The sequence below is a fragment of the Phoca vitulina genome, unplaced genomic scaffold (assembly GCF_004348235.1).
Source record: "Phoca vitulina isolate PV1807 unplaced genomic scaffold, GSC_HSeal_1.0 scaffold20, whole genome shotgun sequence".
In the NCBI taxonomy this organism is placed as follows: Eukaryota; Metazoa; Chordata; class Mammalia; order Carnivora; family Phocidae; genus Phoca; species Phoca vitulina.
Genome location: NW_022589723.1, coordinates 39904491 through 39918933, shown reverse-complemented (window position 1 = coordinate 39918933; position 14443 = coordinate 39904491). Strand labels below are relative to the sequence as shown.

Below are 14443 nucleotides of genomic sequence, written 5' to 3'. Positions count from 1 at the left end.
CCAGAGCTGGGCCCTAGGGACCTTGTGGGAGTGGGGGAGAAAAGGTTTGGCCCCTCTGAGCTTTAGGGTCTCCTGTGCCTGCAGTTTCTGCACCCTGGCTCACACAACACCTGTTAATACATGACTTTGCCACCCTCTCATGTCAGAGTCTCCCTCCTCCCACAACTGGCTGAAGAAAGCCTCTTACATGGTCACCAAGTGGGTGGTGAGAAGCACTGGTCCTCAAGATGGCTTAGATGGTACAGGGCCTAGGCCTTAAATCATATTAAATTACATGGGGAGAAAGCTGTTCCCTTTTCAATTCTCTTTCAGTTCCAGTAACCTCAGGGGAAGGTCTTGGCTAGGGGGCTAGACTTGAACACTGTATAATTCTTGCTACCTCCTCCCCTGCTTTGAGAACAGTAAGCCCTCTCAGTTTTTTTTCTGGATATATCCCAAAGGCAGCCCTGCCTACCACAACTTGAGTGCAAGCCCCGCTCACTGGCCTCCTGATCACCACGGGGACTTCAGTTCTCCATTGAGTAGCCAGGATGAGCTCTTTCAAGCTCAAATTTCGTTATCTCATAACTTTAAAAACCTCCATCTGCAATGCAGATAAAATCCAAACTCCTGGCTACGGCCTACAGGCTTCTGCATCCCACCTGCCTCTGTGACCTCATCTCCCCACTGCCTCCCCTTCCTCCTACGCCTCCTGCCCACCCCTTCACACAAAGCCTCTCTGGAAATGCATTCAATCTTCCTGTCCTCAGGGATGGCTCCTTTCCATTATTCAGGTCTTGACGCAAATGTCACCTCCTGAGAAGAGTTCCCTGAATACTGGCCCCAGCAGCCCCACCCCACTCCCTCTCAACCCAGCCACCTGAGCTCCTTAACACTGGTCTGCACCCACCTATAGCACCTATCTCTTGGCTTTCTCTACCGCACAACTGGGCTGTAAGGTCCTGGAGGGTGGGGACTAGGTCAGTCTTGGTCATCTTGGTATTTTCTGTGCTTGGCTCAGTACCTAACCAACAGCAGACATTAAACACATATCTGTTAATTGACCGATGACAGAGTGACACTCGGGGGTCCTCCTGAGAGCCTCTTCTTTTGGAAATGCCTGGCAACCTTCCTGCTCTTGAGGTCCTCTTTTTTAGGCAGGGATTCTCCCACCAGTGGGCACTTACCAGATGATTTTAGGGGGTGCACAGATTCCACCTTAAATAACATTGAATCATGGAGAAAGGGGAACTTCCCTCTTCTGTTTTCTTTGAATTTTCCTGATTATACAAGAGAAAAATTCTGTTAGTGTTACTCTTTATCACTTCTCCAACACTTGCTAATCTCAGATTCTTACAAAGTCCTCAGTTTCACAGTTTTCTGCACATACTGGTATTTAGCTAGATTATAACATTATACTATTTTCACTGTGTATATATTTTATAGATACTTTGTTAAAGTGGGAAGTGATTTTTTTTTTTTTGATTTTTTTTATTTATTTATTTGAGAGAGAGAGAATGAGAGAGAGCACATGAGAGGGGTTAGGGTCAGAGAGAGAAGCAGACTCCCCGCCGAGCAGGGAGCCCGATGCGGGACTCGATCCAGGGACTCCAGGATCATGACCTGAGCCGAAGGCAGTCGCTTAACCAACTGAGCCACCCAGGCGCCCAAGTGGGAAGTGATTTAAGGTAATGGTATGGCGTACCTCTTTTAAATAAATGTATTTAGGTTTTTTTAAATAGCAAATTGATTTAAAGACTTCAAACACAGGTGTATGTGTCTGTGGCCAGTATTGTGAAGGTGGGGTGCCATTGGTGATAGTTGGGGGACCTCTCACTGTTCCAGGCAGAGCAGGCTCTTTTGGAACACAGGGCTCCAAAGAGCCCCTGGGCCAAGTGCCATTTAGTTTGTTCATTGATATGAGAAGTTATTCAGCTGAATATGAATGAACTTTTTTCCCTGGACCTCAGTGCATTAATTTGGGGGACCTCTTTGTCAATCTCAGTCTATTTTGCTTTAATGTGTAGGGCCTCTGTTCTTTTCTGTGCAGTTCTGACCACTTGGTATGACCTCCATGGTCATGAGTAGAGAATGGTGGCTCTGGGACACAAAATACTTAATATCCTGATGTCAAAGTTCCCTAGTGAAGACAGGCCCTGGGCTTTTCTTTGTCCATCATATAAACCAGGCAAACATGAGCTATTATTTGTGGATGCACCAAATAAATAACCTAGTGCACAGCTTTGCTCAACCCAACTATTGAAAGATAGAACTCAGCTACATAAATTCTGAGGTCCAAAAAATTGGACCTTCCAGGGCCCTAAACACCTTTTACCCTCTGTGTCAGTCAGATCTCCTGTTCTTTTTAGTCCAAACGGATGGTGTTAGGTATTTAAAATATGCAGCAAGTATACATCTTGGCATTCCTTGGACTCAAAATGTGCCAGCTTCGTGTATTTTCTGTAGTATACTAATATCCAACTTCTAAGTCAAACATTCAGCAAATTCAAATGTTTGGCTTGAAAGCTGTGTGACTTTGGCCAAGTACTTACTCTCTCTGAGCTTCAGTCTACTTCCTTGTGTTATTTGAAGATTAAAGGAGATAATGCATGTGAAGCAGTGGCATTCAATAAATGGCTGTCATATTTTTAGTTTGCATCTCATCAGTCCCCTCTGTCGAAGAGGCTGCACTCTAATTTGATTAGCTCTCCTAACTAACTCTCTCGGCTGCTTCCCCTCGACCCCTTGCAGTTATTCAGTCATTGCTTTACCAAGATCTACTGAGTGCCATGTTTTGTGCTGGACGCTGCCTACGTAAGCAGGAATCAAGCCAGGTCCCCGCCATTGCCAAGCCCACAGCCGAGTAAGAAAGAGACTCCCAAACGGAGCAAATGGCCTGTAATCGAGGTATGTCGCCAGTGTAGTCAGAGCGAATGCGGCGGGAATGTCTAATTGAGACTTAGGGGTGCGAGGAGTCGATGGAGAGGGGGATGTCATTCAGGTAACTGGCACTGTCCGTACAAAAAGCACAAGCACAGGAGAGGGGGCGGACGGCTGGTGTACCCCTAAAGCCCGGTGGATCTGGCGCAAGCTTCAGGACCCGGGGCCCGGAGGGCTTTGAATGCTCGGCCCCGAGATCGGGGTTCCTCCCACTGGCAAAAGAAGCCCCGAGGAGCTTGTGCTCAGGAGTGAAGCCTCGGTGCGGCCAAGTCACCTTGCAGGAATGGTTCCGGACAGTGCATCACAAGAGCCAGGACCCCTGCTCCGGCCGACAGATAAAACGCCAGCCATTGAAGGCGGAAATAACGGCCCGCGAACTACCGGACAGCGACTGCGCTACCGGCATTCACGACGGTGGGCGGAACCGGAAACTCCGGGCGCGTGGCGGGTGGGCCCGGCGGCGCGGCTGCGGCCCAGGGGGCGGGCCCGGCTCTCCCTGGGCCACTGATTGGTCGGCCCCCGGCAGCGGAGGCCGCGGCTCCTGGAACTGTCATCTCCGCCTGTGAGTCCTGGGTTCGAGCCTGGGCCCTGCTGGCTCCCGAATTGCTCCTCGGCGCCCGGCTGTGACTCCCTCTGGCCGGCTAGCTCTGATCCAGCCGGCTTTTCGGATCCGGACTATCGGGCCAGGACCCCTCAGGTAGTTTTTGTGGGGGAGGGGCAAATCATGAGTGGCCTACGGGACCTCGTCCCTAGAGAAAGGTAATGCGGCGCTGTGGCGGGGAGGAAGACCGAGTGGAGCAGGTAGAGGCCAGGAGGCTGAAGCCCGGCGGAAGCCGCAGGGGAGGCCTCGATCCCGGACTGAGGGGTGGGAGGGGGAGGAGGCGGTGGCAGAGGCGGCAGGGGACGCGCGTGGGTCTGGACGAGACCACCCAGGATAAGGTCCGAACCGTTGGAAGCAGGACCATCCGAGGAATTGATTGAAAGCTCAGGAGCCAGCCAAGAACAGCCGTAAAGGTACAGAGGGCCGCCCCAGTATCCAAGGCGTGTTTATTGATTTTGTGATTCTTGGCAGAACGGAGGCCACACCGAGATAAAGCGTGATACGACCTAATAAGTGTATTTTATTTTGGGGCATTACTTTGGTAAGCCGAAGACATAATTAATTTTTTAAAAGAGTGTATTATGGAAGTGTTTAGACGTATACAAAAGTCAGTAAAACACGGGAAATAGCATACCATTATGGATCCCAAGTACTCATCACCCAGCCTCAATCACAAATGGCCACCCTGGTTGCGTTACAAATATGTTAAGATTCGCCTCAAATCCATACCGATAATATGTCAATCTTAAGTTTAAAAAAAAAGTTCCTTTTGGGGCGCCTGGGTGGCTCAGTCTTTAAGCGTCTGCCTTCGGCTCAGGTCATGATCCCAGGGTCCTGGGATCGAGCCCCGCCTTGGGCTCCCTGCTCGGTGGAAAGCCTGCTTCTCCCTCTCCCACTCCCCCTGCTTATGTTCCTGCTCTCGCTATCTCTCTGTCAAATAAATAAATAAAATCTTTAAAAGAAAAAAAAGTTCCTCTCATTTTAATGGGTATAGAGGTTCAGTTTTGCAAGATGAAAAGAGTTCTGGAAATTGGTTGCACAGCAACTACTGAACTGTAACTTAAAATGGTTAAGATGGTAAATTTTATGTCATGGGTTTTAACCACAATTTTTTAAAAATTCCTTTCAAATTAAAAAAAAAATGCTGCAAATTAGGGAAAAAATCTGACTTCAAACGTGCAGTGGAAAGTAACTCATTGCCAAGGAGAGGCCCATAGAATTGTTTTTAACTGTGGAGGCTCTGCAATGAACCTGTTGGTTTTGGTGCTCAAAGCAGGGGGACCAGGCCTGGGGTGGAGTTTAAGCCTTGGTGGTGCCTTCTGGTTTATTCTAGACCTGAAGGGTTAGGCCAGCCTGGCTTTGCCAGTTGGATTTCTCCCATATGTTCCTGTTTCTTACACTCTGAGGCACACCTTTAACCCTTAGCTAAGCTCCTATGCCACTTCGTACCTTCATTCACAGGAGGCTGAGTGAAGTGTGAATTCACCTTTTTCTCTCCATTCTCATTCTTTAGGGCACACCTGGATACTCTGTCTCCAATCTACTCCATCTCCCAAATGTACCACAGGTCAGTCTTTCACACTCCTTGGTGTTAACTGGTAGGCAGCCTTCTACATTCTAGCTCTTTTCCAAGTGAGTCCTGCATGGATAGCCCTGTAACCTTCCTTTTGTCCACCCCAAACAAATAAAACAAACTATAAATTGAGAAAGCAACTGCCAGGTTTGGGTTTTGGGCTCCCCTTGTTTTGCTCTGGGGCCCCAGGACCAGCTAAATTTTCTTACTGTAAGTTGGCTTTTCTTAGTCAAACAACAATTGGATAAAATTTGCATCAGAAAGTTATATTAGAGGGTCGCCTGGCTGGCTCAGTTGGTGGAGCATGTGACTCTTGATCTCAGGGTTGTGAGTTCAAGCCCCACATTAGGTACAGAGCTTTAAAAAATAAAATACAGTCACCTGGGTGGCTCAGTTGAGCGTCTGCCTTCAGCTCAGGTCATGATCCCAGGGTCCTGGGATCGAGCCCCATATTAGGTTCCCTGCTCAGCAGGAAGCCTGCTTCTCTCTCTCCCTCTATCTCTGCCTGCCACTCCCCATACTTGTGTTCTCTCTCTCTCTGTGTCAAATACATAAAATCTTTTATTTATTTTTTAAAGATTTTATTTATTTATTTGACAGAGAGAGACACAGCGAGAGAGGGAACACAAGCAGGGGGAGTGGGAGAGGGAGAAGCAGGCCCCCCGTGGAGCAGGGAGCCCGATGCGGGGCTCGATCCCAGGACCCCGAGATCATGACCCGAGCTGAAGGCAGACACCCAATGACTGAGCCACCCAGGCACTCATACATAAAATCTTTTAAAAAATAAAATAAGGAGCCTGTTTCTCCCTCTGCCTGCCCCTCCCTCAGCTTGTACTCTCTCTCTCTCCTTCTCTAACAAATAAATAAATAAAATCTTAAAAAAAAAAAAAAAAGAAAAGAAGGGATGCCTGGGTGGCTCAGTCAGTTAGGTGTCTGCCTTTGGCTCAGGTCATGATCCCAGGGTCCTGGGATCGAGTCCCGCAACGGGCTCCTTGGTTGGTGGGGAGCCTGCTTCTCCCTCTGCTTGCCTCTCCTTCTGCTTGTGCTCGCTCTCTCTCTCTTCCTCTCTAACAAATAAATAAATAAAATCTTTAAAAACAATTAAATAAATAAAATAAAATGTATGCATTAAAAATAAGTAATATTATTGAGTAATGGCTATTTAGAACTATTCAGGAAAAAATCAGGCGCTTGATCACATCACTAGATGTTAATGATGGAAAGAAGGAATTAGTGACAGGGCTGCTGGTAATGAATGACAGAGCAAAAGCTAGATTCAGTCACAGGGTGAACTTGCTTAGTGTACGATGTGTACATTTATATCTGTTCACTGAGAGCTCTTAAGATGATCATTATTAAAATATCTGCAGGAAATAATGCTGTTGCTCATACATAACTCATTTACCTTTAACTTCCTTTTTCCCCATAGAAACAGTTGTGATTTTGGATTAAGTGAGTTTTTGTTAGGAATGTAGCCATCATGTTCCATCATAACTGCCTGTACACAGGAGGTGATATGAAATCAATGAACTGTTTTCTTATGTTTTCCTTTGTAGGGAAGATGGAAGAGCTGAGTCAAGCCCTGGCTAGTAGCTTTTCTGTGTCTCAAGATCTGAACAGCACAGCTGCCCCACACCCCCGCCTGTCCCAGTACAAGTCCAAGCACAGTTCCTTGGAGCAGAGTGAGCGGCGCCGCCGGTTATTGGAACTGCAGAAATCGTAAGGGATGCTTTAACTCTTTGGCCTCTTTCTTCAGGCTGGGAGCTGTGAACCAATCAGGAGGCTCTAGGTCTGTCTCTTCAAAGTAGACCCTTTATAGGTACATCTTGCCCATGAGATTGGGAGGGGTAAATCCTGGCAGAGGTAGACATCCTTTACACCGAAAGCTTAGGAAAAGATGGAAACGTAGGGAGAGACTGAAGTTTGAAAGCAAAAGCTGTTATTTGGTTAAATTTTTCTTTTTTTCCTGGCAGCAGTACTGAGCTTTGCGATTTAGGGACTTGTGAAAGCCACGCCCAGGCTTCCACTCCCCACATTCCCTGTGTGGCTTCTGCACTCTGAATCCTGGCATTGGTGTGGTCTTCCTGTCTGCCTTCAGCCCAAATGTTTCTGTGGAGCCCTTGAGAGCTCAATACAAATAATTCCACAGGGAATCTGAGGAAATGTCTTCCATACACTGAATTCTCAATGCCAAGATGAGCAAGCAGGGGGAGAGGGCAGGATAGGAGTGTTTGAGGCTGGGCTGCTCTGAAGGCAGGGCCTGTCCATTTATCCTGAGTACAACATGGGCCTCTTCTTGGTCATAGGAATTGAGGATTCGAAGGAACTATTAACAGCTACACAGTTTCTCTACGGTCTGCATTCTGCCCAGTGCTCCATCATTGGATGTGTTTAGCAGAAATGGTTCCCTGTGGCCTCTGGGTTGCTTGCAGATTACATTCTCAGATCACCTCCCCCACTCCACACCCCCACCTCTGTTGTTTAAAAGTTATTTTGGAATAGGTAACACATTAATTGTATGTATTCACATTCAAAATTCAAAATTTGTAAGAATATATGGTGAAAAGTCTCCATCCCAGTATAATGCTAAGTGAAATAAGTCAGACTGAAAAAGAAATACCATGATTTCACTCATATGTGGACTCTGAATAATAAAACAAATAAATAAACAAACAAAAAGTAGAATTGGACCATAAATACAGAGAACAAATTGGTGGTTGCCAGAGGGGCAGGGGTAGGAGAATGGGCAAAATGGGCGAAGGGGAGTGGGAGATGCAGGCCTCCAGTTACGGAATGAATGAGTCACGGGAATAAAAGGCACAGTGTGGGGAATACAGTCAGTGATATTTAATAGTGTTGTAGTAGCTACACTTATGATGAGCACAGGGTAACAGAGAAGTTGCATCAGTGTATGTACACCTGAAACTAATGTAACATTGTGTGTCAGCTATACTAAAAAAAAAAAAAATTTTTTTTAAAGGAAATAAAGTCTCCCTCTCAATTCTGTCCTCTGGCCGTTCAGTTCCTCTCCCATATTATTAGTTTCTTTTGTATCTTTCCAAAGATATTCTGTGCAGATATGAGCAAGTGTGTGGTTGTACGTATGTATACCATTTTTTTAAACAATTAGTGTACAAACACTGTTATGCACATTTTATTTAACAGCAGATTTTGGAGAGATTCTATATCAGTACCATCTCATTCCTTTATTATGGTGCCAGGTATTCTATTGAATGGGTATTTCATAATGTAATCTAACCAATCCCCTACTGATGGGCATCTGGGTAGTTTCTTCTCTTGTGAATACAAACAGTACATGGGAAAGAACCATGGATATGCACCCTGTGCACATGTACAAGTACACCAGCTCTTCCTCATTCTTGAAATAAAAGACCACTGTGCTCGCATGTGCTCTCTGTGGTGTGCACCGTCATGGGAATGTGCATGAGCTCGTGTGTGTGTTTGAGAGGAAACCACTGAGCTGGTCTCATTGCCTCAGTGGTGGATCTTGCCTTAGCATTGAGGAAACCAAGTGCAGGAGGTTACATGGTATCTACAAATCACTTTGGAACAATCAGATTCCAAACAGTTCTTATTCTTTCTTTTTTTTTTTTTTTTTTAAGATTTTACTTATTTATGAGAGAGAGCATGAGCTTGGGGAGGATGGAGTGGGAGGGAGAGGGAGAGAGAGAATCCAAACCAGACTCCACATTGAGCATTCAATCCAACGACCTCGAGACCACAACCTGAGCCAAAACCAAGAGTCAGACGCTCAACAAACTGAGCCACCCAAGCACCCCAGTTCTTATTCTTTTTTAATCAATTGCCCAAGCTTTCTAGAATATGTAGTTTTGTTTTTTTTTTTTTAAGGAGGGTAAAAATAAAGGGAAATAAGTAAAAAGATATATTAAATTGAGGGGCGCGTGGGGGCCCCTCCCCCACTTGTTCCAGCTTTCTCTCTCTCTCTCAAATAAATAACATTTTTTTTCAAAGATTTTATTTATTTATTTGAGAGAGAGGGAGAGCACAGAGGGAGAGGGAGAAGCAGACTCCCTGCTGAGGAGAGAGCCCAACTTGGGGCTCGATACCAGGACCCTGAGATCATGACCTGAGCTGAGGGCAGACGCTTAACCGACTGAGCCACCCAGGTGCCCCAAATAAAGAAAATCTTAAAAAAAAGAAAGAAAGAAAGAAAAAAGAAATGGAAGAAGGCCTGGCTGCTCCTCAGAAAGCTTTATAAATTAGGGGCACCTGGGTGACTCAGGCAGTTAAGCATCCCACTCTTGATTTCGGCTCCGGTCATGATCTAATGGTTGGGCTCCACGCTCAGTGGGGGGTCTACTTGAGATTCTCTCTTCCTCTGCCCCTCCCACCCCACATGTCCACACATGCTCTCTCTCTCTCTCTCTCAAATAAATAAATACATCTTTAAAAAAAGAAAGAAAGAGGGGCGCCTGGGTGGCTCAGTCAGTTAAGTGTCTGCCTTCTGCTCAGGTCATGATCCCAGGGTCCTGGGATCAAGCCCCGCATCAGGTTCCCTGCTCAGCAGAGAGCCTGCTTCTCTCTCCATCTGCTGCTCCCCCTGCTTGTGCTCTCTCTCTCTCTGTCAAATAAATTAATTAATTAAATATTTTTAAAAATAAAGAAAGCTGTATAAATTGGAAAGTCCCAGAAGTGGTCCTTGTTTTAAACTCCTCACCACATCTCAGTGATTCCTCTCTTCAATCACTGGGGGCCTTTGGATGAGATGCCTGCCAGGCAGGAAAGTGTCAGCTCTAAGAGCGGGTAGAGATGCGAATCTGGAATGGGGTGGCAGGAGCGGGGTCAGCCTTTCCAGCTAGTGAACCTTGAAGATTCCTTTCAATATGTTAATCTGCCTGTTTTTAGGAAACTGAGGAAGGCTGAGTGTGTTCAGAGGAGGCTTCCTACCTAGGACCAGTGAGGGGGCCATCACTATGTTAGCCTTACATAGGAAATTCTACCATCTCTTCCACTAGAATCCCTAGGGTACTCCTGAACTGGAAGTATCTGAGTTAAAGTAAACTTGTCACATTGTGGGGGTCTTCCTAGGAGACATAAAGGCCTGTCCTTGTGCCTTCTTTTTTCCAGCAAGCGGCTGGATTACGTGAATCATGCCAGAAGACTGGCTGAAGATGACTGGACAGGAATGGAGAGTGAGGAAGAGGAAGATAAGAAAGATGATGAAGAGATGGACGTTGACACTGGCAAGAAGTTACCAAAACGCTATGCTAATCAAGTGAGTAGTCCAGGGAAGGTGAGGCCCAGGTCCAGCCCCACTGAAGTAAGTGTTGCCGTAAAGAGAGAAGGAGACAGGAGGAAGGAATGGGGGACTTCAGAGAAGCTGCTTTACATGCATAAAGTGTATGGACTTAGAGAAGAAATGGCTTACGGTGTCATGTACTGAAGGCGGGGTCACTGAGGGAGGCTGTGGGTGCTGGGTTTGAGAATCTTTTCCCCATACTATAACCAAAGGTCACCAGCCTTCTACAGAAAGCCCCTGAGCTATTGCTACACTAAGAGAGTCCCTGCACTTGTCATTTCTTAGTGGTCATTGTAGGGCAACTCTAGATTGGGCCTGCCCAGGCTAGCACTGCCCCCACCCTACCTCCTAGGTTGGTAGTCTTTCCTGAGCAGTAGACTAACATGTCAGCCTTGGATCTTCACATTCAGATGGTGGAAGGTGGGGAGGACAGCTGCCCTTGAATATGGGGCGCCTGGCCAGCCACTCCAGGCCAGCCCATTGGCCTACATGCGGTTGAGGCTATGAAACAATAGATGACTATAACAAACTTGACTAAGTGGCCTATTGGTTGCAGGAAGAAACCAGTGTGGTTTGTGGAGCTATAGGGGAAGCAGGCATGAAGACTGCCAGTGCTTCAGGCAGCCCGGGTATTCCAGAGGCAGGGTATGGGTTCAAGTGGGGCCAGGGCTCTACCTGGCTATTATATTCTCTCTATAACCCAAGTGTCTTGTCACCTCAGAATCCTGTCCCACCTTAGGATATGGTTTCTGGGGGTGCCTGGGTGGCTCAGTCGGTTAAGCGTCTGCCTTCAGCTCACGTCATGATCCCAGAGTCCTGGGATCAAGCCCTGCATCAGGCTCTCTGCTCAGCAGGGAGCCTGCTTCTCCCTCTCCCTCTGCCTTCCACTCCCCCTGCTTGTTCTCTCTTTCTCTGCCAAATAAATAAATAAAATCTTAAAAAAAAAAAATGGTTTCTGGGTATACACACTCCCATCTTCTTTCTGTGCCCCCAGTACAGCACAGATAACATCTTCTATGACAAAGTGTAGTTCAGTTCTGTTCAGCAAGCATTCTTGAAGACCCTGCTCTGTAGTAAGCTAGGCTATGTGTGGGAAGATGGACAAGGGTCAGAAATGGCCCTTGTACTCCTGGAATAGTTGGAGATGATAGTTTTTGCTGTAAGAAAGTGAGATTAGCTAATAGCGAGGAAGGAAGTAGGATTGTGAAATCAGGAAAAGGTTAATGAAAGAGGAGGCAGCTTGTTTCTTTTTTAAAGATTTTATTTATTTATTTGCGAGAGGGAGAGAGTATGTGCTTGAGCAGGGGGAGGGGCAGAGGGAGAAGCAGACTCCCCGCTGAGCAAGGAAGCCTGACTGGGGCAGGGCTCACCCCAGGACCCCGGAATCATAACCTGAGCCAAAGGCAGTCACTTAACCCACTGAGCCACCCAGGTGCCCCAAGAGGAGGTAGGACATTGACAGGCAGAGGTGCAGAGCATTCCAGGGCCTTCCAGGCAGCAGGAAGAGGCTGAACAAGAGCCCTATGTGTGTTGAGAGCAGTGTGCAGGCCAGTGAGGTTGGAGCAACATAGGGCTGGAAGGAGGAATACGGCAGAAACATCTGCGGGAGTGTAGACTGTGTTCTAGATTGTGGTGAACCATCGAGAATTTTTGAGCCAGGGACAGAGTTGGGACTTTGTATGGCATGCACGTCTGTGTATAGAAGGACCTGGAAGAGAGAAGCTGGAGTAGGGAGCTTGGCTTTGCTAAAACACTCTGCTGCCGGTGCTGAGGACAGTGAGGGTGCAAAGGAAATGAGGTCATGAGTGTGAGAAGTGTCGCCAGGATGAATGGACAGAATTTAACAGTGGACCGGATAGAAGAGGCAGTGTGAGAAGTGGTTAAGTGTTTAAGCTCTGAAGTCATGTTGACCTGACATCAAAGTCAGGCTCTTTGTTGACCTTGAGCAGGTTATTTCACGGCTCTAAGTCTCTGGTTTCTTATCTATAGAATGGGGATAGTTACAGTACTATTTCACAGGATTGTTAGAAGGATTGAAGCAGATAGTGTACCCTAAATACCTAGCACGGAGCCCGTAATAGATGCCCCACAAATATTAACTACTATTTTTTTTAAACAGCCGTGTTGAGATAAATTCACATACCATACAATTCACACATTTACAGGGTACAATTCAGTGTTTTTTAGTATAGTCACAGGGCTGTGCAGCCATTACCACTCTCTAATTCCAGAATATTTTCATCACCTCCAAAAGGACCCTCATACCCATCAGCAGTCAACTCCCATTCTTTCTTTCCCCCAGCCCTTAACAGTCAGGAATCTACTTTCTGTCTCTCTGGATTTGCCTCTTCGGGACATGTGCTGTAAGTGGAATCATATGACATGTGCTCTTTGTGTCTGGTTTCTTTCACTCAGCATAAGGTTTTTTAAGTTCATCTGTGTTGGAGTGTGCATTAGAACTTCATTTCTTTTTATTCCCAGACAATGTTCTGTTGTCCGGATACCCCGCATTTGGCTGGTCTACCCATCAGGTGGTGGCATTTGAGTTGCTCCCACTTTCTGGCTGTTGTGAATAATAATGCTGCTGTGGATAGTCATGAACAAGTTTTTGTGTGGATATGTTTTTATTTCTCTTTGGTATATACCTGGGAATGGAATTACTAGGGCCTATGATCATTCTATGTTTGACGTTTTGAGGGACTACCAGACTGTTTTCCAAAGTGACTAGAGCATTTTACATTCCCACCAGCAGTGTATGAGGGCTCCAGTGTCTCCACATCTTTGCCAATGCTTTTTATTGTCCATCCTTTTGAGTATAGCCATCCTAGAGGGTATGAAGTGGTGTCTCATGGTTTTGATTTGCATTTCCTTAAGGACTGATGATATCGAGCATCTTTTTATGTGCTTATTAACCATTTGTATATCTTCTTTGGAGAAATGTCTATGCCCATTTTTTTCTTTTGGAAGGGGGGAGAGAGAGAGACAGAGAGAGAGAAAGAAAGAGAGAAAGATGAGGGGCAGAGGAAGAGGGAGAGAGAGAATCTCAAGCAGGCTCCACGCCCGGCACAGAGCCTGACAAGGGCTCAATCTCACGACCCTGATCATGACCTGAGCCAAAATCAAGAGTTGGATGCTTAACTGACTAAGCTACTCAGACACCCCTCTATGCCCATTTAATTGGGTTGTCTTTTATTATTAAGTGGTAAGAGTTCTTTATATATTCTACATACAAGTCTCTTATCAGGGGGCACCTGGGTGGCTCAGTCAGTTAAGCATCTGCCTTCAGCTAAGGTCATGATCCCAAGGGCCTCGGATCAAGCCCCCATTGGGCTCCCTGCTCAGTGGGGAGCCTGCTTCTCCCTCTCCCTCTGCCTGTCACTCCCCCTGCTTGTGCTCTCTCTCTCTCCCTGTCAAATAAATAAATAAAATCTAAAAAAAACACAACACAACAATCTCTTACCAGATACATAATTTGCAATATTTTCTCCCATTCTGTGGGTTGTCTTTTTACTTTCTTGATGGTATTACAGGCAGCACTAAAGTTTTAAATTTTGATGTAGTCTTATTTATCTATCCTTTGTGTTGTCACTTGTGCTTTTGGTGTTGTAACACTAAAATTTCTTTAAGGATGTGTTGATTATGCTTGGTTTAAGATTTGGTAACAGAGAACGGTGTTGCCATTAACAGGGCTACAGGGTGCAGAAGGGGAAGTAGGGGGGTTTCTGGGATGGAAGCTACTTGGGCAACCAAAGACCATGAATCCTGTTTTGGGGACCCTGAGTTTAAGGTACAGAGAGAGCAAGCAGAGAAGGAGATACCACGTGGATGGCTGGAAATATAGGTCTGGAGAAAAGGAAAGCAGTCTGGAGATGAAAAGGCAGGAGAATTGGGGCACCTGGCTGGCTCAGTCAGTGGAGCATGTGACTCTTGATCTCGGGGTTGTGAGTTTGTGCCCTGTGTTGGGTGTAGAGCTTACTTAAGAGAAAAAAAGAGGACAGAAAAGAAACAGAAGGAGAATTGGGGGGTGTCCTCTCAGAAGCGGCAGGTGAAGCTGCAGAAGTAGATGCGG

General features: G+C 46.4%; 1 protein-coding gene across 2 annotated transcripts in view; it reads left to right on the top strand.

The window, feature by feature from the left end:
- The first annotated feature begins 3438 nt into the window (after positions 1-3438).
- Positions 3439-14443, top strand: part of SNUPN (snurportin 1) — a 29093-nt gene continuing 18088 nt past the window's right edge. For both annotated transcript variants that reach the window (XR_004301021.1, XM_032417384.1), the window contains exons 1-4: positions 3439-3616; positions 5034-5087; positions 6650-6812; positions 10203-10350. Coding sequence is in view for 1 of the 2 variants with exons in the window: in XM_032417384.1 (XP_032273275.1) it covers positions 6655-6812; positions 10203-10350 (306 nt within the window). In the remaining variant the exon portion in view is untranslated. The remainder of the gene's footprint in view (positions 3617-5033; positions 5088-6649; positions 6813-10202; positions 10351-14443) is intronic.